The sequence below is a fragment of the Morus notabilis genome, unplaced genomic scaffold (assembly GCF_000414095.1).
Source record: "Morus notabilis unplaced genomic scaffold, ASM41409v2 Scaffold1173, whole genome shotgun sequence".
Taxonomy (NCBI): domain Eukaryota; kingdom Viridiplantae; phylum Streptophyta; class Magnoliopsida; order Rosales; family Moraceae; genus Morus; species Morus notabilis.
In genome coordinates, this window is record NW_010363664.1 from 48,925 (window position 1) to 76,480 (window position 27,556).

Sequence of the window (27,556 nt, forward strand, 5' to 3'; positions counted from 1 at the left end):
GGAGATGCTTTAAGTATTGTTTTTAAGACTACGAATTTTGGTACGCACCTCCCGTACAGAAGGTCTTACTCGGTCAATTGTGAGGGTCCCCGAATTTTATTATTAGAAAAACTTTTATTTACTCACATGTTATTTGAACAACTCAAATCATAAGGCCTGTTTAGTTCGCTGATTCAAGTTTTTAATTCGAGTTGAGATATGATTTTATGTGAGAGTTTTTTACTGTAACAAAAAGGTTAGATTTGATTATTTGTGAGAGTTTTTTACTGTAGTAAAACTCGAATTTTAAACTCGAATCAGCGAAATGAACGGGGCCGTCTTTTGCAATAATATTCTTTCATAAAAATTTAAATTTAATTATTTTATTCCAATATTGATTCTTAGATAAAAAAATTTAAGTTATGATTTAAGTTGTGAAAAGAACGCTAGATTCGAGTCAACTAAACAGAAGTGTAATTGCAAGCGGAAGGTGTGATTGATCCTGTTGACGTTTGGCTGAATCATTCCTGCCGTACAAAATGTATTATACAGTTTCTTAACATCTTACTTCAAATTATTCATAGGACGTGGTGTAACATTTTTCTCCTTAAAGTACCTGCCTACTTCTAAATGTAATAAAATTTTACTGTGCTGCTTTCGTATTGTTTAGATGTATTTTTCAATACCATTTTAATGTAACACGAACCCTAAAACTTCCAAGCAACATGATTTTCTCGCCTTTTAATACAAATGTTACATGTACTGCTTCGCAAATAATGTTCTGATTTCTTTCCTCTCAAATACAGCCAAAATATTTGCAAATACATTTTTCCCAACTTTTTTATACAATAAAAGATGTGTAAGCACTCAATTTCTGGCATTCGAAAAAGAAAAAAAAAATTATCTTATGAAAACATTTTTAAAAAGATTATAAACATATATTTAAGTAATGTCTCCACTGCGGTTAGCAAACTGGAGCGACACCTATGTTACAATAATGGCATTGGTTGTTAATTTGCAAACCAACAATTGTCAAAAATATGATAAAGATGACAATTTTCATTGGTTCTACTCAGAACACGTGATGTAATTCCCATACACGAAACGTCACAATCTTCATTATTAAATATGAGTTCTGGAAGCATGAATTAATAAAAGATGCAAAAACAGATTGGAATTTTTTTTTTTTAACACGACTTATTAAATAAATTAAACAAACCTTATCCAAATATAGTCATATAGTTGCAAATTTACCAAAAACCTTAAACTTAACACGTGGAGATGTTGGCAGATTTATGACAGTTTGAGACAATATAATAATACTCTTTGAGGTTGAGGGGTATTCAGGTAATGGTGCAAGTATATAATAATGGAGAAGCATTTTTTAAGAAACTTACGACACAGGCTCAACAATGTGGCATTCTGTAATACAAGTGTATATTTTTCATGCAGCAAATGAACAAAGGATGTAGTAGTATGTGTTAGGAGGAAAATTTCGTCCAATACTTATCCAATGTCTCTAGACTAATAATTTGGATTGAATAAATAAATTATCTAAAGAAATTAGAAGAACACAAAGAACCTCTGATGGAATAACAAAAACATGAAGACAATCACAAGGCAATTGTATTCAGAAATGAGTGTCCCTTTTCCTCTCAAATTGAGGAAATTTATAGTACATTATGATTGAGGGAGTTTAATTCTCCCATTAATTCAAGAGTTTATTCTCTCTTAATTACAATGAGGCTCTTTATCTTTTTGTGAGTTAAAACTGATAAATAATTAATGAAAATTAACTTTCAACCATTCAATATCTCAATGAGTGTCAGTTACTTCACTTGATAACATCACACGACCTTTAAACTTTCGGATTGGGAGAGTTTGGACTCGGGAGAGCTTGGGCTCAAGATAGCTTGGACTCGGGAGAATTTGGGCTCCGATGAGCCTTTGAATTTATTGCACATTTAATGATTCCGGAAATGCCGCCCAACAGTATGTTTATTGAGGGAATTGTAATGAACTAGTGCATATCTGTTTGTTGTCCTTTGGTATAAGTTGATATAATTTGTGCAAATTCCGTTGTATAAGAGATAGGATATATGTCACACCCATAATATGAAAAAATGATTAATTACAAAAATTCTCCGTAAATTGTGACTTGTATAACACTTTATTCTTTGATCTTTAAAACGTAATACATGTTCTTTCTAAACTATGAATCGTTAATAAAAATGCTCATTCTGTTAGTTTTCTAAGAGAAAAGTGACTCATATTACATAAATGGAGGGTATTTTTGTAATCATACATGTTATTCAAAAAATATTATTAATTTATCGAGAGAATATAGTAAATAACATATTTTTAAAACTAAATTAAGTAAATAGCATATTTTAATTCTATTTAATATAAATAACAGTTTATATGGTAAATAAATCATTTACTGCGTAAATCATTCATATACACTTGGTAAAAACATGTTTTTCCCATATTTTTTTTACAACTAATAAAAAGAATTTTAAATAGTTTTAAGATCTACTATTTACACGTAAATAGTTTTTTTGTGTTTTTTCCATCATTCATATACACGTAAATAAAGATTTTTTAAATTTTTTCGATGTAAGTTATTTTTTATTAGTTATTACAATTTTTCTTAAACTTTCCAAGTAATTTTTATTTAATTGATTAATTGGAAGAGCAAAATTAAAAATTTTATTTTGTTGCTTTATTTTATTTATTATAATATTAAATTTAAAGTATAATTTATTTTTTAATCATAACATACATAAAAAGAGCCATAAGGCTTTTTCTTTCCTTTTGACATGTGGCATCACAAAGGGACTTCTCTTTCTTTTTGATACACTAATTTTGTAACGTGCTCCATACGTATTGTTGTGTTGCAAAACATCTAAGGAGTTTATTATTTATTAAATAATTAAACATTTATTTATACAATCATTTAAGGTATTTTATATTTATTTTAAAATATGTGTAAAGATAACAATTGACAAAAAATTTAAGTAGGGACAAATTTAAAAAAAAAATTATTTTAACCAACTAAAAAAATAGGAATATGAGTAAAATGAAGAAACAATATATTTTTAAAAAACACACAAAAATTAAATTGTAAAAAAATTCACAAAAAATAAAAAGAAAAAATATAAGTGGAAGAGCTGCCATAAAAAAGAAAAAAGGTCTGGCTCTTTTGTGTATTGTTAGATTGTTTGATTAGATTAGAGATTGTTTAATTAGATTAGAGATTAAATTAGATGTATAGAGAAAAAAGGACAATAGGAAAAAAAAAGTGAGAGAATAAAAATAAAAAAAGGTAAAAAATGGAAAAAGAAAAAAAGAGTCAAAATTTTTTTAAAATGAACGAAAAGGCGCTTAGCTCTTTTAAATATGTATAGATGACATCACCTTTTTGTTCTATTTTCTTATCTTATTCTTTTACATTTGATGATTCTCTACTCATCTTTTATAAATATTTGTTTTAGATAAATTCATATGAATTATGACTTGTATAACACTTTATTCATGATCTTTAAAACATCACACTTATTATCCATAAACTATGAATTATTAACAAAATTCTCTTTCTATCTATTTTCTAACATGGCCATATTATGTGATTGAGGGATATTTTTGTAATCATATATGTTCTTTACAAAAATATTACTAATTAAAAATTTAAAACTTTCTAAGTAATTTTTATTTAGTTAATTAATTAAAAGAGTAAAATTAAAAATTTTGTTCAATTGTTTTATTTTATTTATTATCATATTAAATTAAAATTAAAATTTATTTTTTCAAATATTAATTTAAGAATGATGGGTAGAAGAGTAATATAGCATCAAATTGTATCGCAAAAGTCAATATTTGTAAGGCATGGCGTTTCTGTTAGAAGCACTAATTGAAAGGGTATTTTTGTTAACAATTCATAGTCATAAGGAAGGGATTTAAAGATTGAAAAAAAAAATGCTACACGAGTCATAATTCAAAGAAAATTTTGTTATTTAATCCTATGAAAAATCTAATTGTATATAAGTTTAAATGGATTTTTCAATTTTTATTTTCATGACATTTTTGAAAATTTCTCAATTTTTTTACTAACAGACCAACTCCAATCATGCTAACGTTATTTCATATTTTTAATTAAAATGGTTAATAATTTAACCTTTTTTTTTTATTTTTCTCCAATTCAACCTTTAGTTAAATTGTTAGTTATTTGAAAAAATGGATTCCACACTACTTAAATATAACTAACCTATATTAGCTAGTTACTTTATTATTTTTATTATTTTATTCTTTTACTATAAAAAATGCAAAGATTTTTCTAAATTTAATAAAATTATTTATATTTTAAATTTAATAAATATTAAAATAATTTATATTTAACTAAAATAAAGACGATTCATCAAAAAATTGTTAGTTAAAATAATTTTCATCAAATTTAATCATAGGGTAAATTCAGTAAATCTTGAATTCATTGTTATTTATTAATGTACCAAAAATTTTAATCTTGAATTTAATCGAGGGATAAATTCTGATGCACCCCCGCGCCGACTCTGATGCGCCCACCAAGACGCTCTTACGCGCCCGCGCACGCTCCCTGAAGTGCCCGAGCACACCCTAATGCGGCCCGCACGCGCATGCGGTGATGGGCCCACAAGAGCTTTGACGCGGCCGTGCGCGCACTAATGCACCCATGCACGCGCTCTGACGCACCCAAGCGCTCGTTGACATACCCGCGCGCTCTAACAGGCCTACACGCGCAGGAACGCGGCCCCCGCACGCGCTGACGCACCCGCAAGCGCTACCACAACTGATCGTGCACGATCTCTGAGCGACCGCATGCGCACTAGGACCCACGCACGCCCGCTTGGACGAGCCCGCGCCTCAATGCTGACATCAACACTAACACGTCAGTGCTGATGCATCAGTGCCCGCACACTAATACGCCACACCTCAACGTCAACATCAGCATTGACCGGTCAGCATTAAAACATCAACACTTACACGTCAGCACTTACATGTCAACAATGACCTCAACACTGTCGTCAGCAATAAATTGCCCTTAATATTTTGTGAGTCATATTTTACTCAAAAACAACTGTAATATTTTGTGAGCCCCTAGTCTTCATATGCGATCACTAATTAGGCGCAATTCACTCTAAACAACATGGGTGAAGCCGCGAAACAATTTAAATCCCTCAATTTCTCCATTGTTTAGGCCAAAATATTTTGCGCTCGCCCGGCCTTTGTATGCGACATATCTTTAACTAGGCACGATTCGCTTTAAAATGACACAAGTCAAGCGGGAAAACTCTCAATTTTTCAATTTTTGGCTTTGGTAATTAATTAAGCTCTAAATACACTGGCACGATTCGCTCAAATAACATAGGTGAAACAAGAAAACAATTTAAATCACTAAAGCATGTTCTTTTGTCTAAAAAACTCAAAAAAAGACAACTCAAATTTCAACTTTATTTAAGTTTACGTTCTTTTAAGTTTCAACTTTATTTAATTTTACTCAACTTTATTCAAGTTCTAACTTCAACTAAAATTATAATTCAAATTCAACTCAAAAACTACACTCAAGTTACACTCCTCCATTTTCAAATATGTGGATAGGGCAAGAGTTACTTGTTTAGAGCAAAATATTTTGCGCTCCCCCGGCTTTTGTACGTGAGATATCACTAATTAGCCACTAAATAACATGAGTGATGCAAGAAAACAAGAAAAACACTCAATTTCTCTATTTTTGGCTTTGGTTATTAATTTAAGCTCTAGATACGCCTAGACATACTTTTTTAAACCCTAATATTTTGCTGGCGAGAAAACATGTAAAACACTCGGTTTTTCCTAAACAATATTTTGCGCACCCCCAGCCTGGAATTTGAGAAAACAAGTTAGACTAAAAGGTTTAATCCAATGTAGTTCCCCAACGTCCAAATGCAACATAAAAAGCAGGCACTGGATAGCGAGGGGAACATTTTATATTTGGCTTCAATTAACAACAAACACGAAATCTAAACTTAAATCGGTGTATGTCGACTAGAATAAAACAAGAAGCCAAATAAATTCTCAAAAAAAGAAAATAATAACAAAAAGAAAACGTTTACAAATTCTCAAAAAGAAACTCAGTCCCTTAGATGTTCTTAAGATGTGCGATCATATCCGCAAATCATTACAGGTCTGTAGAGACTCATCACAGTTACTCATTTATTTTTTGAACAATTAAATAAAATAAAATATAGCTGCTCGCCCCAGTTTTATTTTCCTTTATTTGAAAAAGAGGGAAAAAAAAATAGAAAAAGCAAGCAACACCTATTAATATTGCTTCAAGGGAACGAGTCGGATGGGAATTTGATGAAAATCATCCACACCAACCAGATAGTGAAGCCAATGTCAAAAAGTAACTTCAAATTAAAAGTCACAAACCAAAAAACAATACTGAAATAGCATATATTCAATTGAAAAAAAAAAAGACAAAAATGATTATATGGAAATGAAGAAAGGAAGGATTGGAGAGGAAAAACAAAAAGAAAACTCTTCCATAAAACAATCCTCCATAAATTTCTTGAGATGAACAATGAGTAACGTAAAGCCATCAATGCAAGAGCCATAAATAATATCGGAACAAGAACACAGAAAGCTTCAACGAAATCAAAAAGAGAATAAGAAAGGGTAAACGTAGGAAAAATTGAAGCAAAGAAGAAAGATTATTACCGAAGATTAGAGTCCAGGAGATCTAAGATCCGCCGATAGAGAGACGCTCGCAGAATCCCGCGACGTTTGGGGAGACTGTTCGCGATCTCACGGTGAGGAAGCGGTGTCCGTCGTGCCGGCGATCTCTTGTCCAGCGACGGCAATGGTATAGAGAAAGCAATTTTCTCAATACCAGAAAAAATATAGACAGCCTCAGAGATCTTGGTGGATAAGAATCATCAGATGGGATGAGAGTCCCATCAAGAGTAGCAAATATTTTAATCACATCACCGGCCTTTTCCATTAATCATTATCATACCAATAAAAAATACAGTCAGAAAACAAAATACAAAGAATATGGGTAACGATGTGGGTCAGAAGTAGCTGGTTGTGTAATCACATAAACGAATTTATCAGTGGGAATCCGTCTGATTTGTTTCATCATCCCAAAACATCAAATACCCAAACAAATTCATAAAGCAATTTAAGATAAGAGAATATATACATATATACATATACATATATATATATCAACCTTATAACCGAAATAATCCTATTTTAAAGGGCAAAGAAAACTCTAAAGGATAATCGGAGCTAAAGGTGGAAATACACAGATTTCTCTGTGCGTATTTGGCGTCACTATAGCCTAACGATAGATTCCTTGATCTACCGAAAATGGTTTTTCAGAATCAAAGAATTGCAATATTAGGCAAACCCTAATTCACAATAAACAAAGAAGAGAAAGTAGAAAGGGAAGGAAAATAGAGGAAAAGAAGGCGAAGAATTTTCCTGGAAAATAGAGGAAAAGAAGCGAAGAATTTTCCTGGAAAATAGATAGGAAGGAAAAGGAGTGAGTGACTGCTGCGTTTTTCCGTAACAGAGAGGCAACCTCTGTCAAAGAATGAACGGCACCGTTCCCCTTTATAGAAGAGCTTTAGAGAAACCCTAAAAAAGCCCTAGCACGGAGAGAAGGCCCAAAATGAAAAAAACAAAAAAACAAAAAACAAAAACAAAACATTCGCTTAAAAAAAAAAAAAAAAAAAAAAAAAAAAAAAAAAAAACCTTGAGGGGGGGGGAAAAAATCGGGGTAAAATCAAAGGCGTAATACTAATTACAGCTAGATTATCTCTGCAATTACTTTTTATTAATGCAATTAGCCATGAATTCTTAATGAAAGTATAGAAATATCAGTGCTTGGATTTTATAAAAATATCAATGAAAATACCAATACAGGTGAAATTGACATAAAAATATAAAGAGAATAGAAATTTATTTTAACATATTAAATTTTTAAATGAAACTTTGAGAGCCCTAAAATAATTAATAAAACATAAAGTAATTGGCAAATAATTCCTAACCTATTTAATAGGTTACAATTTATTTTTTATTTTTTTAATTTTGACAAAATATCTTCAATCTTCTTAAATAAGTGCAATTCACACATTTCTGTCTATACCCGTTAATTTCTTCATAGAACATGCCCGTGACCCTTCATGTGAGCCTCTGAGTGGGGATATAATCGTAAATTGGCTATTTGGATTTCCAAAAAAAAAAAAAAAAAGCAAAAGGCTATTGACTACCCACGACTTCCATGGCCAAACCCAAGAAAAACTCCCTATCCACAGTCCTACATAATTATAGAGAGAAATTTAACAAATACACTGCAAATTATTATTATTATTATTTGTTTACAATGCTCTAATACACACACAGAGCGTCATTCTTCGACAATGAAAAAAGCAAAAAAAATAACCCAAAAAAAAAAAAGTAAAAATCTAGTTTCACCAAAGTGAGAGTTTCGACAGAATAATTCCAATATTAATTCTGTCAAAATTAAAAGATTGGGGTGACTGAAGTAGACGGAAAGATATAAATTACACCTATTTAAGAAGATTGAGGTGTTTTGTCAAAATTAAAATAATAAAGACTAAACTGGCACCTATTAAATAAGTTAGATTATTTACGTTAATTACCTTAAAACATAAATAAATGAACTTATTTTTTGATTATATCCATGGTAAGAAGTGTTTAGTAAATAACAAGTATACATTTACAAAGTCGAATAATTAGAAAATAATTATCTTATTGAAATTTAATCTAATTCAGTTACTTATCTATATAGTTTCATATGAGATTTTTAAAATATATATATATGGCAGTACTTTTATGGGGATGGGCCCTAAACCTAAAAGGAAGGGGATGGGAAATAGTAATTTTAAAAGGAAAATAGTAAAAAATAGGCTAATATGAAAATTTTAAGAAAGTATATAGGCTAATTTTTAGTTATAGAAATTAATAGGTTATAACTTGTCAAATTATGGTTTATAACCAGATAAGTTATGGACAAACTTGTCAAGTTATAGTTCATAGTCATACAAGTTATGGATAAAAACTATGAATAACTTGTTAAGTTATAGTTCATAACCAGACAAGTTATGGACGAAAACAATAATTTAGCCTATTTATTAACTTATGTAAACTATTGATCTATTAATTTTAATTCATCTTAAATCTTGGTCTATTTCTCTTCTTCTCCTTAATTAAAAATACCGTTAAAGATAAGGTAAAACCTTATCGCCAATTGGGGGTAGGACAGGGACAAAGAAAACATTTCTCTGTCTGCGTCCGTCCTGATATTCATATGTATTTTTATATCTATATAGAAGTATACTAGTTTGTTACCCGCATTTTGCTGCAGGTAATATTTTTATATTATATAAAAGGAAAAGTAATTTATATATGTGTAAATAAATATATACAATATAGTAGCATAAATTTGTTTACATTGTGCTCTAAGTAAATGTAGTTTATATATATACATGCAGATAAATAAATATCTACAATATAGTAACATAGACTTATTTACATTGTGCATTAAGTTGTTGTGCTAAAGTATTTGCATTTTTTATTTTTAACTGCAAAAGGTGAATTTTTAATAAATTAGTATTAATAATTTGATGAAATTAAAAATATTTTAATTTAGGAATAGTGACATTACTTGATTCTTGGACGTAAGTTGTTCTGTTTGCTTTTGTTGAGAACTGAAACAGGAAAAATTTGTTAAAATATATATTTGAAATTATAAATGTTGTTTTTTGTTTATAAATAATGTAAGTTAGTAGGTATATCTAACCTTGTGCTTGATTTTTTTGGATTTAGTGTTTATGGGTGGATTGATGTTGGAGCTGGTGTTGTTGCTTTCGGGAGAGCCCCGAGATAATAATAAAAATTATATATATCTTTGAAGTAATAGATATTATCTTTTTATATATAATTGATAAAAATTAGTTAATTTTTTTGGACATAGCCACATCACTTTTTAGACGAATCAAACAAACTTTAATACGTGAAAATTGAGTATGATCATCGCTAATATATATACACATTAATTTTATGAATTAGGAAATGATAGAGACTTAAATGACATTTAAATTGATTATTGGTCCAAAGAAAGTAAAAGTATGAGAATGTGTTAAAAAATAAGGAAAAAGACATGGGAAAAGATTTTGAATCAAAAAACGTAGACAAAAAGAGGGCAAAATGAAAGAACTACATTAACAGCAATCTTTGAAGAAATTATATCAAACTCAAAGTGTCAAAATCGTTTATAATCATTATTGCCATGAGGAAATAAGAAAGGGAGGGGAAAAAGAATCAGGAAAACAAAAAGAACCAAAAAGAAAGGAATAAGGAAAAAAAAAAAACACCAAAAAAGAGAAGTTAATTGTAAAAGATATAAAGCAAGGACATCCATCTAAGTATGTTAACACGAAACAGATAAGTTGCAAGTAAATATACAAATACTATCAACTAACAGGTCAATGTTATTAAGTAATAATAAAACAGTGAGAATATAAATTAATAAAAGTAATAAAACAAACAAAGAGCAAATATTAGTGATGTTGCAAAAAAAATAAAAGGGAAGTATTGATAGTACTTGAAGTTATATATCAACCAACCACAGGAGAACACAAAGGCTCCAAAATAAAAGCATAAGAAAATAGAGCAGTAAATGATGAATGGTGAAACAAAAGAGTGAGTAATGATGGGTAAAAGAACAACAAGCACAAACAATCAGAAGGCCAGAGGTCAAGAAACAGAGCAGTAAATGAAAAATGGTCGACCGAAATAGCAAATGATAGGGGATAAAACCAAGCTGAAGAAACAAAACAACAACCGCAGGAGAAGAAAACAGCAACGTACATGAAGAATCCGTATCCTCTGGGAATGTAACACGTACTATTGTATATTGAAGTAAGAAAACTTAAATGATAAACATTACTTAATTAAATTACAAAACTATTACAGCCCTAGCATTATTTAAAAAATAATAGCCTCAGAAAGAGTAAAATGCAAAAAAAAAAAAAAAAAGGGAAGAAAAGTGATAATTTTTTCCTTAAAATTACGCAGCATTCTCGATAACATAAAGGAAAAATTAGTCAAAATTCCAGAGAATTCACAGGAAAAAGATCATCAATTCATTTAATGTGTTTGGAAAAAAATTAGTATAAATCATCATGTCATCAAACCTAGAAAGCAAATGGCCACTATAAGGATCCCAACTCACCAATACAATAAATAAAGAGAAAAAAAATCAAGACTTACCCTGATACGGTATGAAATTAGTCAGGAAAAATGACACCAACGCAAATGAAATTTCTAAACAAATTAGTGATCAAAGAAGAAGATAATAAATCTACAAAAAATGTGAACTAAATATCACAGGTTAGCAAACAAAGTACTATATAATTCATAAAAAGAAAATAATAAAGGGAGAAACCCAGTGGAAAAAGGAGAAGCTAAAAATTAAAAATACAAAATTGGGATTTAAAAACAACTATAGAAGAAAACCTATAATATATACAGAACAACTAAGGAACAAAGCAAGTAACGATAAGAAGAGGGAAAGAAAAAACCACAAAAAGTAACGAAGCAGGAAAGGAGAAAAAAAATTTAAAATAACAAAACTAAGAACAAAAGATTCTACCAATTTTAGAAGAACTAACAGGAAAACCGTAAAATCCCAAATTTAAACCCAAACAAATGCCACCAAAGATACGAAAACAACAAAATCACGAAAGAAAAACCAAAAAATGCCCACAAAAAAGATAGCAATGGAACATAATGAAATTAAAAAAAAAAAAGAAGAAAGGAAAAAATTTCAGCAGAAGCAAAGGAAGAAAACGGAATCAAATGAGAAGAAGAAGAAGAGAAAAAAAGGGCGAACGAAAAGAGCGAAGAGAAATGAAAAAAAAAAGATCTAGAAGGTTGCAGAAGGAAACAAACGGAAGAGAGAAAAGTTGCTCCAAAAACGAAGAAAAAGAAACACACATCTAGAAGGTTGTAGAAAGCAACAAACGAAAAGGAAAATCTGAGTGCAAATGACCAAAACGGTCCGAATAAACCAAAACAAATGACATTGAACTGAAGGGTAATATAATAACTTTACATTTAAAATAACATAACGGAAATAAAAAAATCATTTGGAGAAATATATAAGGGTAAAAAAAAAAGATATTGTTCATTGCATTATAGCATGAAGAGTGAAACTCTTCATTTCCTTTAGTATATGTATAATATACATAATTATATGAAATTAAATTTTTAAACATAATTAATCTTTTTATAACTTTATTACTAAGATTTGATTTGGACATGTTTAAAATTTATTTTCTTGAACCTTTGATTTTTTATTTAAATTTACAACGAATTCTACTTTATTTTTATCTTCAACTATTAAAATTTTAAAATATAGTTATATTAAATGGAGAATGAGATACGTATAAAGAAACTCCTAACAAGAATTCTCGATCTGTACGTGTCTCTTTTTAAGTAGGGATGGAAATGGGGGATTGAGGTGGACTTTTAGGCCATTTCAACACACAATTTATAAAAAAATAAAAAAATAATAAAAAAAAACAACAACAACAACAAAGAGAGAGAGAACTTTTCAGCTTCCAAGGTTTTTTTTTTCAGCTTCCAAATACCTATATTTAAACAATTGCTATAGAAAGAGTTTTAGGTTGTGTTTGGAGTTGTTTTTGTTTCTGTTTTTTATATTTTTTTAAAAATAAAAAATGAAAACGGAGAGAAATGGCTTTGGCACAATTAAAGACAAAAAAAAAATAGAAATGAAAATGATTTTTTGGTTTAGTGTAAATTGAGAGAGAAATGAAAAATGACTTTTAGTCATTTTTTATTTTTTGTTTTCATTTTCTCCTCTCTCGAGTAGAGAAAAAGAGAGAGAGACATTAATGGATTTTTTATACTGAAAATAATCTCTTAATAAAACTACCAAACGCATTTTCAAAAATGATTTCTGTTTGAGATTGAAAACGTTTTCATTTTCATGCAAAAAATAAAATTATTTTGAAACAAATTCCAAACACACCATTAGTTTCTTATATCACATGAAAGCATAGAAAATTGTAGTATATGCACTATTTTTAGAAAAAGACAAATTTATTATATAATGAAAATTTACCTATGTTTTATCGATATTTTTACTAGAGTTTTCCTGAAATTTTCCTTATTTTCACTACAATTTACCGATGTTTTATCGAAGTTTTACTGCAAAGCCTTTCTTCACAGTTCACTCTATCTTCCGTGGAGCACACAAGAAAAAAGGCAATCAGGAAACGACGTGTCGTAATCAATGAACCAAACGTTTTCTAAGTATAGTAATTGAAAGTTTTTAGAAGATTTTTCAGTTTCCATTAAAGTTGAGAAGGGGATTTTTGGTGACTTACAGGAGTATATGGCCCTAACCACCATAATAAAAAAGTGTTATTTTGGGATGAGTTAGCAGGGCTTTGGAGTTTATGTGGTCAAAGATGGTGCGTTGGAGGAGATTTCAACGTTACTTGGTTCTTGTCAGAAAAGAGTGGCAACAATACCGTTACTAAGTATGAAGCTGTTTGATGAGCTCATTAAAGATTTTAGGTTGACTGATCCGCCTCTTCATAACGCAAAATTTACCTAGTCTACTTATCCTAGTTCAATCTCGATCAACTCTACTTATATTAATATCATTTAAATTACCATTAATGTTTGTTTCAGAGCTGAAACTAATGCCCATATGAACACTGCTGAAATCACAAAAAGGCGCGTTTAGAACTCATTCTAAAATAATTTTATTTTTTGTATGAAAATAAAAATGAAAACGTTTTTAATCTCAGACAAAAATCATTTTTGAATATGAGTTTGGTAATTTTATTAAGAGATTATTTTCAGTATAAAAAAACTCATTAATGTCTCTCTCTTTCTCTTTGCTCGAGAGAGGAGAAAACGGAAAAAAAAAATGAAAACGACTAAAAGTCGTTTTTCATTTCTCTCTCATTTTACATTAAACTAAAAAATTGTATACATTTTCATTTTTATCTTTATTATGCCAAACACCGTTTTAAAAACGTTTTCATTTTTTTTTCTTAAAAAATGTGAAAAATAAAAACGAGATCAATTCTAAACACGACATTTGTTTCTTTCCTTTTGCATACATTCAATGACTATTTTGTTCATCATTGGCCATCTTTTTTCAAAAGAACATCATCCTCTAGCATTGCTTCTTTTGTCACATACATAAAAACATTCATTCCATGCTCTCTTTTCTTTTTCATTTTCTTTTTTTTTTTTCCATCCAACCAAACCCACTAACTGTTTTGCATATCTAATTCTTAAAGATTCTAAATAATCCAATATTTCCCATAAATGTTCTTGTAAGATAAACCAGAACGTGTTATAAACTGTGAGATCTAAACTTCATAAATACAATCTATATCAATACAATAGCGCCATAAACAAAATTAGCTCATATAATGGGATTTCCATCTGAATCGGCAGACGCCAAACCAAGTTAAAAATAAATTGAGAGCAGTCAAAACAAAAAATCGTTCACTTCGCTGATTCGAGTTTAGAATTCGAGTTTTTCTATAGTAAAAAGCTCTCACAAACAATCACATCTAGCTTTTTTACTACAGTAAAAAGCTCTCATATAAAATCACATCTAAATTCAAATTCTAAACTCGAATCAGCGAAGTAAACGAGACAATGCGATGCTGTATTATTATTAGTTCATTCTTCAAACAAACAAAGCGGTAAACAAAATAGTACCAACAGTGACAACCATCGCCAGTGGACTCGTACGCAATCCCCCAAACCTAAAAGCAAAAGAGTTTTCAGAAACATAAAGATAAAGATCCAAAAAAAAAAAAAAGAAGAAGAAGAATAAGAAGCAATATACAATGAAGATGCATAATTAAATTTTACGCACACTAAGCAAGAAAACGGCGGGATTGACTGGTTAGCTCGTACAATCAACAAAAAAATTGTTCGTCTTAGTAAAATCTAATTTGAAAGACTAGTTGATTTCTTCTATAAGCGTTAGGTGAGAACATGAGGACACTAATAATTTTTTCTTTTTAAAGAGATTATAACATCTATTAGAGGGTGGAAAACCAAAGACGCTACATGAAAATAGAGAAACAAGCAAAGTTGTTTATAAGGAAGCAGGTGATATATCATGGCATCGTTTACTTCGTAGATTCGAGTTTTCAATTCGAGTTGATATGTGATATTTTTTTAGAGCTTTTCACTGTAATAGAAAAAGTTAAATGTGACATTTTTTGAAAACTTTTTATTATAAAAACTTAAAATTGAAAACTCGAATCGGTGAAATGAACGAGGCCAATATTATTTGTGCAGACCATGTCATTACAATACACCATCACATGCACACGCGTGTGGGCTTTTTAAGGCGCACATATACATCATTGCAAGGAGATAAGAAGCTCTCTTTTTACTTGTTTGCATTTCTCATATTTAATGTGAGCCGTTGATACGATTGAGTACCATACAACTGTTAAAATTAAATGTAAACATTTACATAAGTGTGATCAAATGGTCAGAATTAAGTTTTTATTATTGACATTTATGTCGGTTCATGAAGACACTTTTTAATAAAAAATTATATATGCTGTAAGAGTTGTACCCATTCACGAACATACATGATTTTAAATATAAATAAACATTCTAAACTTGGATCACTTTCATCTTTTGTTTTAAAAATCAATAAGATTGTTACTTATTAAATTTGTCAAAAATATCTTAGCAAACTTACGTAGTGGGGGCAAATAAAATCTTATAAAAAGTATTCGTTAGGCCTCAAACCCATCTTTCTGCATTTTAATTAACACACTCAAATAGTTTTCCATTTGATTTCACATTTTTCACTAGCAAAAAAATAAAATAAAATAAAGAATAGCATATTTGATACATAATGCAATGGAAAATCTAAATTGTGAAGAAATTCTAGAACGACATTACATCAAATTGGACATATAATATCATAGGTGAAAGCAAATATAAAGAGTAGCGTGTATTTATGAATGAATTGTTTTACAACTCAGGGGACTTTTGCACTTTTTTTTTTTGTTACTTTTGGTTAGACCTAGTTAACTAGGTACCCCTCTCTCGAACAAAAAGGAAAACAAAAAAAGAAATTTAAAATATCAAGAAATCAAGGTTGTCCATCTAATTTCCAATGGCTACAATGTATGTACTGACCGGTCAGGCATTTTATTCCTGCCGGACCAAAGACAATTCATAAACTATTAATAACAAAATAAAAATTATATATATTAAAAATATAAAAAAATATTATGTACGATGATCTTTAAATTAGAAATAAAAATAAAAATAATAAATAGGTCTATTTTAATTATTATATATTTATACATTAATTTTATATGTTGTTTAATAAATATTTAAATTTTCATTTATGGTGTTACAGTTTTAAAAATTAACTTACCAAACACCTACAAGCTTTTAATCACTATAACTTCTAACTAATACGCACAACTATAACAAATATTTTCAACAGCACTACAGCGCCAAACTAACCCTAATGTAGTATGTTGACATAGATTCCATATGAGCAAAAGCATATGTATACTCTTGTAGTAAACCTAAAATATAAAAAAATTAAAAGGTTAATCACGCAAATAGTCTCTAACGTTTAGCATCAATCTCACTTTGGTCCCAACTTTTAAAATGTCTCACAATTAGTTCCAAGTCATTACTTTGTTTTAATTTTAGTCATTCTATTAGCTATACGTTATTAGTGAAATTTAATTTTTGTTTTTATATCATTTCAGTCTCTAGACTTTAGATTTTTTCAATTTTGGTTCCTAAATTTTCAAATATTTTGTGAATATACTTAACAATTAACTAATTGAAGTATTGAAACCGAAATAAAGTAATAGATTAGAGACAAATTGTGAATCATTTAAAAAGTCGAGGACTAAAGTGTGATTGAGAGTAAACCGATCTTTTGTAGAATTAATAATTAAATTTTAATCCCTAACTCATCACACAGGCGATCTCGCACAAGAGCACAGTTGGCAAACTATTATTGGTCTTTGACCAGACGAGATTCCAACAGCCTGATTAAGTTATCCTTCCCATTTGAGAACGAAATTCCAATAATAACCCTAACAAGCGGACAATGTGCAGTGCAAAACACAAGGGTAGTGGAGGGAAGTATAAAATATAACATCCCTAAAGAGAAGCGGCACCCGATCTAGAGCTCACAAATCGCCTCCAGAAGCTCTCAAAACCCTCTCTCTCTCTCGTCTTCTCTCTTCCTCAGATCTAGATCCAACCCTTTTTAAAGCCTTCAAATACAAATTCCTTTCTCCTATATATATACACATATATATAAAAGGTACCGCTTTTCAAACTCTTCCCGCTATTTCCAAAGAACAGGCCTAGACCGATTTTCTTTTTCGTTTTCTTTAAGATTTTCCCGGAAAATTGTACTCAGATCTGCTGATATCTCTTGCTTCTATTGCTCATCGAAACCTTAGCTATTTTATACTGAAAGATCTTTAGTTCAACCGTTCTAGAATCTCAAGATACTATAAACCCTAGCTTTGTAACCTCTTGTTTAGGTTGGAACAAATTCGGATAATTCAAAGGGGCTTTTCGTTGTAATAAGGACGCCATGGAAGCGCAGATCTGATTTCTTGATCATGCCTTCCTTGTGTTTACTTGTATTCTTTTTTGAAGTAAAAATTTTATGTTTTTGTCGTTGTCGTTTTTTCACTGTACAAAATTGTCTTAGAAAAGAAAAATAAGATGAATAATTTTTCTTTGGTTGAATAATTTCTCTCGGAAGGTTTTGATTTTGATTTTTTTTTTCTGTACCCATTTGTTCTGTTTCTTCTAATACTTAAGCATATTTTCTGCGAAAAAATTCAATGTAAACAAAAAGAATGTGGGTTTTCTTTTCTTTTCTCTCTCTCTCTCTCTTTTTTTTTTTTGGGAAGAGTTGCGTCTCTGAATTAAATTTGCCTGAAATTAATACTTCTTTTTATGTTATGGTGGTGAAAATAGATTTGACGTTTGAGTCATTCTCACTGATATAAAGGGGAGTGAAAGCCAACAATGGCGGAACAAGTCGTGGAAGGAAGCCAACCGGTGGATCTCGCGAAGCATCCTTCGGGGATTGTTCCAACCCTCCAGTGAGCCCATTTTACCAATACAGACGCACACACACACATACATATAGAAGGAGTTTATATATTGGCTATGTGGATTCATACAATAAAATCAACGACAATGAAAATGCAGATATTGCATATATGTGGCTCTATTTGAATGTGCATTTTGTGCTGCATATCATTAATACTTTAGTTGGCCATGTTGCACAGCTGGTAAAACATCTATATCACCTCAGTGCTTGTCCATTTCACTTGAGATTTAACTTTACTAAGACCTCAAGCCAAGCTGAGAAGCTCTTGTGGCTGCATAAATATAAACTTGTGCTGCGTATCTGTTTTGTATTGAATCAACCCATATCAGTCATTATATAGTGTCTACTATAGAGCAGTTGATATAAGTAGAGTTTAATGTATGATGGCTAAATACGAAGGCTACATATTACAGTTCTGTGTGGTTCTCAAGCAGTAGCTTAATATTGCGGATTTCAGCTCAAATACATGAAGGATGTTACTAGATAGATTGCTGATTGCTCATTAAACTTCCATTTCAAATAATTAATTTTAAAGCTGTTCTTGTCTTATGGGTATGTTCTCTTAAATCACAAATAAGTAAGAACGACCGCCACTGGCAAGGAGAAGATGCGGGTTTGGTTCCCGATATCCATTACTTATTTGGCCTTTGATAAGATATACAAGGAAAAAAAAAAGGACTTAGGACGTAGAAAATACTTTTGTCTTATTATTTCTTTTCAAAAACTGAGCACGTTCTCTAAAATTGTTCAACAAGTGACTGACCAGCTGAAACAAGTTTTTTTTAGCTCTATTGTATATATGTTCGTTAAGCACGTAAAAATTTTTGCCTCCTTCCAAATTTCCAGAAATATCGTCTCAACGGTCAATTTGGACTGCAAGTTGGATCTTAAGGCCATTGCACTCCAAGCTAGAAATGCTGAATACAATCCTAAGGCATGTAACAGCTCTCCTTCTCCCTTTCCAACTCTTGCCCCTCCCTTTTACTCTTTCTTTACCCTTCTTTTTTTTCATACTATACTGAAGGTCGGCTACCAGCTTTATAGCTCAATATTAATACGATTTGTGCGATACCAAATATTTTCCAATATATCTTTTTTTTTTCTCTCCTTTTTCTGAGCCTCCTTTAGCTGAAGTAGCTTCATGCTTGATGTTGATACTTTGTGCTTTGACAAACTACTAGTCAAAAGTTCAATACAAGACTATTTGCAATATGTTCCTACAAGTAAAAACTTCTCTCCCTTTCATATTACTTTGCTAACTCATATTTCCTTGCAGCGTTTTGCAGCAGTTATAATGAGAATAAGAGAACCAAAAACCACAGCATTGATATTTGCATCTGGCAAGATGGTAAGTTTCAAGAGCGGATCAGAGTGATCCTTGGTTGATATTTGTGTCCAATGTCAAGTGATCCTTACAGCATTTAATCTAAGTTTTAAGTTTGTGGTAAGCGAGGTTTGTTGGTGCATAATTATGAGAACCTTCTGGCTTTTTTTTTTTCCCTCCCTTGAGCTGTTGGTTTGTGACCGTTTATGGGATGGGTGTCATGTTATGATAGCTTGCGGAAAAATCTTCTTATCAGAATTTGAAGCTCATTTCTGTGTGTTGTGATGCTGTCCAGGTTTGTACTGGGGCTAAGAGTGAACAACAGTCGAAACTTGCAGCAAGAAAGGTAATCAGATTACTTCCAAATTCGGCCCTATGTTTTATCTAGTCATAATGCTATTTTTGGTAACTTGGTACCCTAATGCCTTGTTTGCCTAAAAGTTTTATTTGGTTCTCAATCTCACACCCATGGCACGTACTATAAGAAAGCCAGTTAATAGTCTTTGGATTGTTGTATATAATGTAATGGTTTTGTTTATTTGAAATAATAACAATTATAATGCAATTGTGATCATGCTTTTGGAAGAGCTTCTGAGATTCTTATACGCTATTTCTCTTGTTCAGTATGCTCGAATCATCCAGAAACTTGGTTTCCCAGCAAAGTTTAAGGTATGTCATTCTTTTCCCCTCCCTCTTGTACAAATCCGTTCATTAACTTCTACAAAAGTTTAATGTTTTTATGTTTCAAAATTTGTGATTTAAATTTCTTACTGTTTACTATTAGTCTTGTCTAAGACATGATGATTTTTGTTATGACAGGATTTTAAAATCCAGAATATAGTAGGATCCTGTGATGTTAAATTTCCCATAAGGCTTGAAGGACTTGCATATTCCCATGGTGCTTTCTCAAGTGTAAGTGCCAACTCTGTATTTCAATCTATGGTTTCTTTCCCAACATTACTCTCATATTACTTGAATTTTTTATTTTATATTTTCCCCTTTTCTAGCTGAAGTTTCTTGTCTTTCAGTTTACAATCTTAAACTCTTAAGGATTTTTTTTTTTTTTTTGGGCTCATCATCTTTGGGAATGATTCAGCGAGTTGGTAAAAAGGATTGTAGGGGGGATGAGAGTTGTTGGATCTGTTGCTTTCTTTTACATTCTCGAATAATTTCAAGTTATCTAAACCATAATACTTTCGTTGTTTTCTTATTTTGTTAATGCTTATTGTTCTTCACCTCTGGCGATCAGTATGAACCAGAACTATTCCCAGGCTTGATTTATCGCATGAAGCAACCAAAGATTGTGCTGCTCATCTTTGTTTCAGGAAAAATTGTCCTTACAGGGGCGAAGGTAAAGTGCATTGTTTGAATGATTTGTTTTGGATTGTCAAGTGATTCTTGTGTGTTACTTAACCAGAAGTAAACATTTTTCTTTTCCAGGTAAGGGATGAGACCTACACAGCCTTCGAAAACATATACCCGGTTCTTACAGAGTTCAGGAAGAATCAACAATAATAATGCGTCCGAGGACTCGATCATAATGACTAAGTATTGAAAATTTTGGCATATGTTTGTCCAAAAATCAATGCCCATAAAAGGTATACACAATGTCAAGTGTGTCTTCAATGGCTTCACTGGATTCAATTCTGTGGGCAGATCAAATTAGGAAGAGCAGCCGAAGACAAATTTGCTCTTGGAATGTTTGCTGTAATGATAGCCGCGCCCGAATTGAATTGTAAATATGAAAGGGAATTGTGTCACAGTTGACTGGTTAATCTCTTTTCGCTGAACAGTTGACTGGTTTTACCTATGCTTGTCTGAAGATAAAATGAAGACCAAATAATTGCTCTTTTTGGTGTAAAATTGTGAGGACATTTGTCAACTCTTTGAAAAGAGAACGCAACTTTAAAAAAAAAAAAAAAAAAAAAAAACTTTAAAAAATTGAACCTAAAGTTGGTGCTGAAGACTTTTATGAAGCATTCTCATTCAATTGGTTTTCCAAAGTAGGTTTTTCCCTGGAGCACATGCTACGCATTTGCATCGGCAAGAATCAAATAATATGAAAGAATTATGCAAATTGAAGTCTCCCCAATATTTGTGTGCTTACTGTATTGATAATAGGTTTTTCGTCCCAAAAATTACCAAGGCAGCCTTCACGATTTGCTTATTAATCATAAATGCTGCTTTTCAGAGCATCAATTTCTTCTTAGCATGCTTTCTTAAAAGATCGAAGTTTCCAAGTATAACAGAGATACAAATTATATTGCTATAAATCACACTATTAAAATTGAATGCAAAAGATGGGGAAAAGTTGTAGCGTAAACCATTTTTTTATTCATTGTTTATTATTATTATGAGCAAATAATGGATTTTTTTTCTTTCTATAAACAGAATAAAAAAGGGTGGAAATATTTAATCAAATACAATTTGAAGCGTTTTCTAAATTGATTGATCATTATTATTAGAGATGAAAGAGGGATATAGGCCAAGACTTAAGATGAATTAAAATTAATAGGCTAATAGTTTACATAAGTTAATAAATAGGTCAAATTACTGTTTTCGTCAATAACTTGTCTGATTATGAACCATAACTTGACAAATTATGACCTATTAATTTTTATAACTAAAAATTGACCTATATACTTTCTTAAACTTTTTATATTGGCCTATTTTCTACTATTTCTCTTATTATTATTTGCAAAAGCCTAGAAGTTTAAGCTCAAGCTTCCTGCTAACTTTTGAGGAATACGGCCCGTTTATGTTGTTGAATCCCAATTGATAGAATTAGTCGCGTAAAATGCGAGTTCAAGTACGGAGGCTGTTTTGACCCTCAACTTAACTAAACTATCGAACCAAATTATCCATTATTTACAATATTTGATAAATAGACGCAATAGACAGAAATTATGTACCCCTATTATTCCTTAACCTTTTGAGACTGGTATATAGGGTGGAAAAAAAATGCAATGCACAAAAGAAGAAAACTTGAAAAATTGGTTCTTTTAGGTTCAATTCAATTCTAAAATTCTTCACTGATCAAACTACAAAATTCAATACAAGCCGCACTCCATGACGCTAAGCTACCCTCTCACTAGAATTCCTTGTGTTTGTATACAAAAAGCTTGGTCACCCCACAAATATATATATATATATATATATATATACCAACTAATGACCAGTTGTATTGCTTTCCACCGAGCTTGATCTTTATTCTCTCTCTCTCTCTCTCTCATGCTAGGCTTAAATTACTCAGTATCCATATCCTGCCATCAAAAAAGAAAACGAAAAAAAAAAAAAAAGTTAAAGAGAAACCCTTTTCAGTTTCCCACTTGACAACCTTGTAATTCAAAGATCCAAACCTGAATTGCCCATGGGGTTGCCGGCAGGCACCGGTTCTGACTCCTTAATCTCAACAACTACGCAATCCGACATTAAGAACGTTTTCGCAACGGAGGATGCATGTTCTAGGCAACATCTGACCACCTGACAGATCAAGGGAGAACATGAGAACTTCAATTCTAGCTCAATTTATTCGGGATACAAAAATTTGAAATCCTTGAATTCAGTTCAGATTCGCAAAGAACAGAATGTATGATGTATTGTCGTAATTAACAAACCTTGGTTGGATCAATGATTCCAGCAGCCATTAAATCTTCATATTTTCCACTTGCGGCGTTGAATCCGTATCTAGGATTGTCACTGGAGAGCACCTAAAGAAAAAAAGGAAGCTTCAAATTATTTTCCACACGGCATAATTAAGATTCAACCAATCATTATGCAGCGGGAAAAAAAAATATACTTTCTCACTGACAACACTTCCATTAACTCCCGCATTCTTGGCAATTAATTTCAATGGGTAACTCAGAGCTCTCTTAACAATATCAGCTCCGACCTGAAATTATCAAAAGGTTGAATTAAAACCATAAAAAGAAAGCACATTAGAAAATCTTGACACCGCTTGGAAATAGTGTTTTCCCGGCTGACAAATTAGAAAACAGATACAGCCATCCCGGTTAAAGGAAAAAATTACCTTTTCCTCTTCGTTCTCGAGGGTGTCCTTGATTCCGTCCACCTTTGATGCCAATCTCAACAGGGTGCATCCACCACCTACTACAATACCTTCCTCTACAGCAGCCTGAAAGTCAGAAAATGTGAATGTTAGCTCAGGCTGTTTTTTGATGTTCCATAAACACAAGAAGAATCTTTCCAAGGATATAACACATTCAAACATTAGACTGTAAGAGAGGTAGACTACCTTTGTTGCATTAAGAGCATCTTCAACTCTCAATTTCTTTTCTTTGAGCTCTGTCTCAGTTTGTGCTCCAACCTTTGATAGTTGAAAAAAAAAAAAAAAAAGTTGTGTAAGTGAGATCATTTTAAAATTGACGTTGTGAAATGACATCACAAATGACACCCCTTTACAGGTATCTTAAGTTTACCTGAATCACAGCAACACCACCAGATAATTTAGCGATTCTCTCATTAAGTTTTTCCTTCTCATAGTCTTGCTCAGCAACCTATTATATGATATCAGCAAATTAGTCTTCCAATAACATGAAGGAATCGAAGCACACTAGCAATTTGTTTCCTAGTATGTGAATGTGATAGTAAATTATGACGCAAAGAAAAACAGTACCTCAATAAGATTTCTAATCTGTGCAACTCTCTTGTTTACTGCTTCCTGCGTGCTTCCATCACCAACAATAGTGGTGGTATCCTTCGTAAGAACCACCTTTGAAGCCTGACCGAGGACCTCCTTGCCTACTTTGTCCAAGGTGAGCCCCACTTCATCTCTGACCACAGTTCCTGCATGACAATTGAAAAGTTGCAACGTGAGCAGAAAGAGGAAGAGACCGTGAGTGGTGCCAACAGGTAACCTGTGGATACAGAACGACTCTCATAAAGTAGATGTGAAACAACCTCCAGTGAGAATAGCAATATCGTCAAGGTATTGGCTCTTGCGCTCTCCAAAGCCAGGAGCTTTCAAGGCAGCAATCTTGAGTGCCCCTCTAAGCTTGTTCACAACAAGAGTTGCCAGTGCTTCTTGTTCAATGTCTTCTGCAATTATCAAAACTGGGTATGCACCCCTGATGGCATCCTCCAAAACATTGATAAGGTCCCTTGCGTTTGTTATTTTCTTGTCAACAAGAAGCAACTACATAGACACATGCCCTAATCAGTTTGTGTTCAGAAACAACATATACCTAAAGGCTAAAGTCCAATACGTTACCTTGCAGTTCTCGTACTCCACTGCCATTTTCTCGCTGTCGGTAACAAAATAAGGTGAAATGTAACCACGGTCAAATTGCATTCCTTCAACGACATAGAGAAAGTTGTCCGCACTTTTCCCCTCTTCAAGGGTCACAACACCATTCCGACCCACCTTGCTCAAGGCTTCAGCTATCATGTTTCCTACCTCGTAGTTGTTTCCTGCACTAACAGCGGCCACATCTGCTAGTTCACTGTCTTCAACCTGCAAGTGTTAAGTATTTGATTAATTGAACAATTTTTACCAACAAGCATGAATACATCCACGAAGGCCAATTATGACTAGTATCTCAAACACCATTCGATGAGAGTTCGCCTACCTCCTTTGATATTGACTTTAGTTCGGACACCAAAGCTTTGGTGGTCTTCTCAATACCTCGTGTGATGAGAACAGGGTTCGCACCAGCAGCTACAACCTGAAAGAATGAAACAGGTCATTCAGCTTAACTTTTATCGAGGTATTTCAGCTTTCAAAACAAAGAAAGAAACAAAATACCAACCTTGACTCCTTCAGCAATAAGACCCTGTGCAAGAACAACAGATGTTGTTGTGCCGTCGCCAGCCAAGTCATTGGTCTTAGCAGCTGCCTGTCTCACTAATTTAGCTCCAATGTTCTCCACTGGGTCCTCCAATTCAACCTGGGAACAAACACAAAATATTAAATTAGCAATATTGCACATAACAATACTTGAGACTGGTTAAAAGAGATAAATCCAGGAAACTCACAAGATTATATGGCATGGCACACGACATATTTAACACATGATAAAATTGTCACCAAAGCAAGGCTTATCAAATATGGGTATTTATATACACACATCAAGATTAAGCACAAGGCAAGAGCAAAAACAGGAAAAGCTGACACAAGTTAGAAAATCAGTTAAAAAAAACCCATTTAAAGATAACAAGAAAGCACCAAGAACTAGTTAGACACAAATAGTAAGTTAGTGTTTTTAAGTCTACACACGAATAAAAAACCAACCCTCAGTTCAAAATTAAGCACAACTCCGAGAAGACCTTTTAAGAAAGAACACAAAGATTTAATAAGAGAGGAAACCCTACTACATTAGGGGGGAAAAAAAAAATCTAAGGCTTGCACATGGCATGCAGAATTCAAACTCACAACAAGAATAACATACCAAAAAGAGGAGAATTTTCAGACTTAAACAAGATGGGAACCAAAGGTTTCACTTGGATTGTAAGCTTGGTCAGAGTAAATAAAATCAACTCATAATAGTTCCAATACAAAGTTTGATACCAGAAAAAACGCACATATATAGAGTGACTCAAATAAATTAGACTGCATTACAACTTAGAGATACAAAAATGGGATATTAAAGAGGTAGATGACCTCTCTCGCCACAGTCACACCATCGTTAACAATTTTTGGGGAGCCATACTTGCTCTCAAGGACAACATTCCTGCCTTTAGGACCAAGGGTCACACCAACAAGATCCGCGAGTTTGTTGACACCCGTCTGAAAAAGAATTCAACAAAATACAAGTATAAGCGAAATCCAAAACTGCAAAAGCCAGGTAAAGAAACAGCAGTAAAACAAAGTGCTTTAAAAAGAATGAAGGAAAACCCACTTGTAGTTTCTTGATGGTAGAGCCATCCTTATTGAAATGCAGCTCTTTGGCCATGGCAGAAATCCTTGGCGAAGGCGTTCTTCTAACGAAATTTTGCCTTCTGACGAAAGAACACGAGGAAATGGAGGACGACGATGACAGCTTTTGGAACTTCATGTCTGTGACGCGACTGCTTGGAGCAGCCAACGAGCCAGCGGATGACATCGCAGCAAATGTAGATGCCATCTACTCTTTCTTTAACTATCTGCCAACATTCCACAAATCATCTTTTTATACCTTACCAATCTAATAAACCGCACTCCGAAAAATAACCCAACATCAAAAAAGTCTAAGCCATTTCCACTGAATTGCTAAACGCACAAAAAAAAAAAAAAACATGCACATTGCTAAAGTCTTCACTTATTTCCTTCTTTATAATAATCACTTTGCATTTCACGAATCCAAACTATTGTATTCATCAATAAGAAAGACAAAGACAAGCATTAATGAAGCTCAACGAGTTACTTCCCTTCTTTGACCAATCCAAACCACAATCCAGCAATGACAGAAAACTTTGAATTGCTAAGCCCACAAAGAAAACATGTAAACAAAGCCAATTTGGTCCAAATTTTCTGTTGTTTCTTTTGTTGTGTAAGAAAAAGCAAAACGGGTAATTTCTACAAGAGTCCTTAATGTTGTTTCAACCAGTCATTAAATAAATAAAAAAATACTAAACAAAATAGGTGATCTCTTGAGGTTCACCAAGTGGGATATTTCCCCAGACTTCTTCATTATCACTCCAGCCAAAAGAAAAAAAAAAAAAAAAAGGCACGAATTCAAGAGGGATAAACCCAGAACTCCGAGCTGAAAAACGAAGAAAAACTTCTTTTGCGAAGCACCAAAAAAAAAGGGTTTAAAATTAAAAAGTGAAGATTGAAGAGAACTGAGAAGTACTTACAGAGCGTTTAGGGTTTAGTGAGGGAGAAGAAAAGAGAAGTAGCAGGTGAGTTTTGGATAAGAAACGCCAAACAGAGAGAAACCTACTCAACTATTTGAACTACTCTTGAACCTTCCGGAGACTAATAAGAATCGAAACTTCGGGGCTGAGAATAATCTAAGCCGTCTGATTCTACGTGCTGCCTTCCCTTTCTTGTCCTCTCTTTCAGCTTCGGAACTCTC

At 32.1% G+C, this 27,556-nt stretch overlaps 2 protein-coding genes and 4 non-coding genes across 6 annotated transcripts; 1 reads left to right on the top strand and 5 right to left on the bottom strand.

The window, feature by feature from the left end:
* Nucleotides 1-5,908: 5,908 nt before the first annotated feature.
* LOC112092829 lies at nt 5,909-6,055 on the bottom strand. Its single transcript, XR_002902773.1, has one exon. It is a non-coding gene; the product is annotated as a small nucleolar RNA snoR136 (small nucleolar RNA).
* A 58-nt stretch (nt 6,056-6,113) lies between these two features.
* Nucleotides 6,114-6,198, bottom strand: LOC112092826. Its single transcript, XR_002902770.1, has one exon. It is a non-coding gene; the product is annotated as a small nucleolar RNA SNORD25 (small nucleolar RNA).
* Nucleotides 6,199-6,896: 698 nt separating this feature from the next.
* On the bottom strand, nt 6,897-6,983 carry LOC112092827. The gene has a single exon (XR_002902771.1). It is a non-coding gene; the product is annotated as a small nucleolar RNA SNORD24 (small nucleolar RNA).
* A 73-nt stretch (nt 6,984-7,056) lies between these two features.
* Nucleotides 7,057-7,138, bottom strand: LOC112092828. The gene has a single exon (XR_002902772.1). It is a non-coding gene; the product is annotated as a small nucleolar RNA R12 (small nucleolar RNA).
* Nucleotides 7,139-17,271: 10,133 nt separating this feature from the next.
* On the top strand, nt 17,272-21,392 carry LOC21388553 (TATA-box-binding protein). Its single transcript, XM_024169917.1, has 9 exons — nt 17,272-17,407; nt 18,079-18,206; nt 19,064-19,151; nt 19,494-19,565; nt 19,837-19,887; nt 20,166-20,210; nt 20,361-20,453; nt 20,791-20,892; nt 20,982-21,392. Exons 2-9 carry the CDS (start codon nt 18,130-18,132, stop codon nt 21,054-21,056), a joined length of 603 nt encoding a protein of 200 aa, XP_024025685.1. The 5' UTR covers nt 17,272-17,407; nt 18,079-18,129; the 3' UTR covers nt 21,057-21,392.
* A 1,116-nt stretch (nt 21,393-22,508) lies between these two features.
* On the bottom strand, nt 22,509-27,543 carry LOC21388554 (chaperonin 60 subunit beta 2, chloroplastic). The gene is made up of 15 exons (XM_010104790.2): nt 27,336-27,543; nt 26,399-26,642; nt 26,161-26,286; nt 25,310-25,447; nt 25,130-25,225; nt 24,772-25,014; nt 24,462-24,696; nt 24,178-24,347; nt 23,981-24,058; nt 23,797-23,868; nt 23,572-23,676; nt 23,341-23,433; nt 23,159-23,251; nt 22,901-23,024; nt 22,509-22,804 (listed from the first exon to the last, which is right to left on the bottom strand). Exons 2-15 carry the CDS (start codon nt 26,621-26,623, stop codon nt 22,791-22,793), a joined length of 1,812 nt encoding a protein of 603 aa, XP_010103092.2. The 5' UTR covers nt 26,624-26,642; nt 27,336-27,543; the 3' UTR covers nt 22,509-22,790.
* Nucleotides 27,544-27,556: the final 13 nt, after the last annotated feature.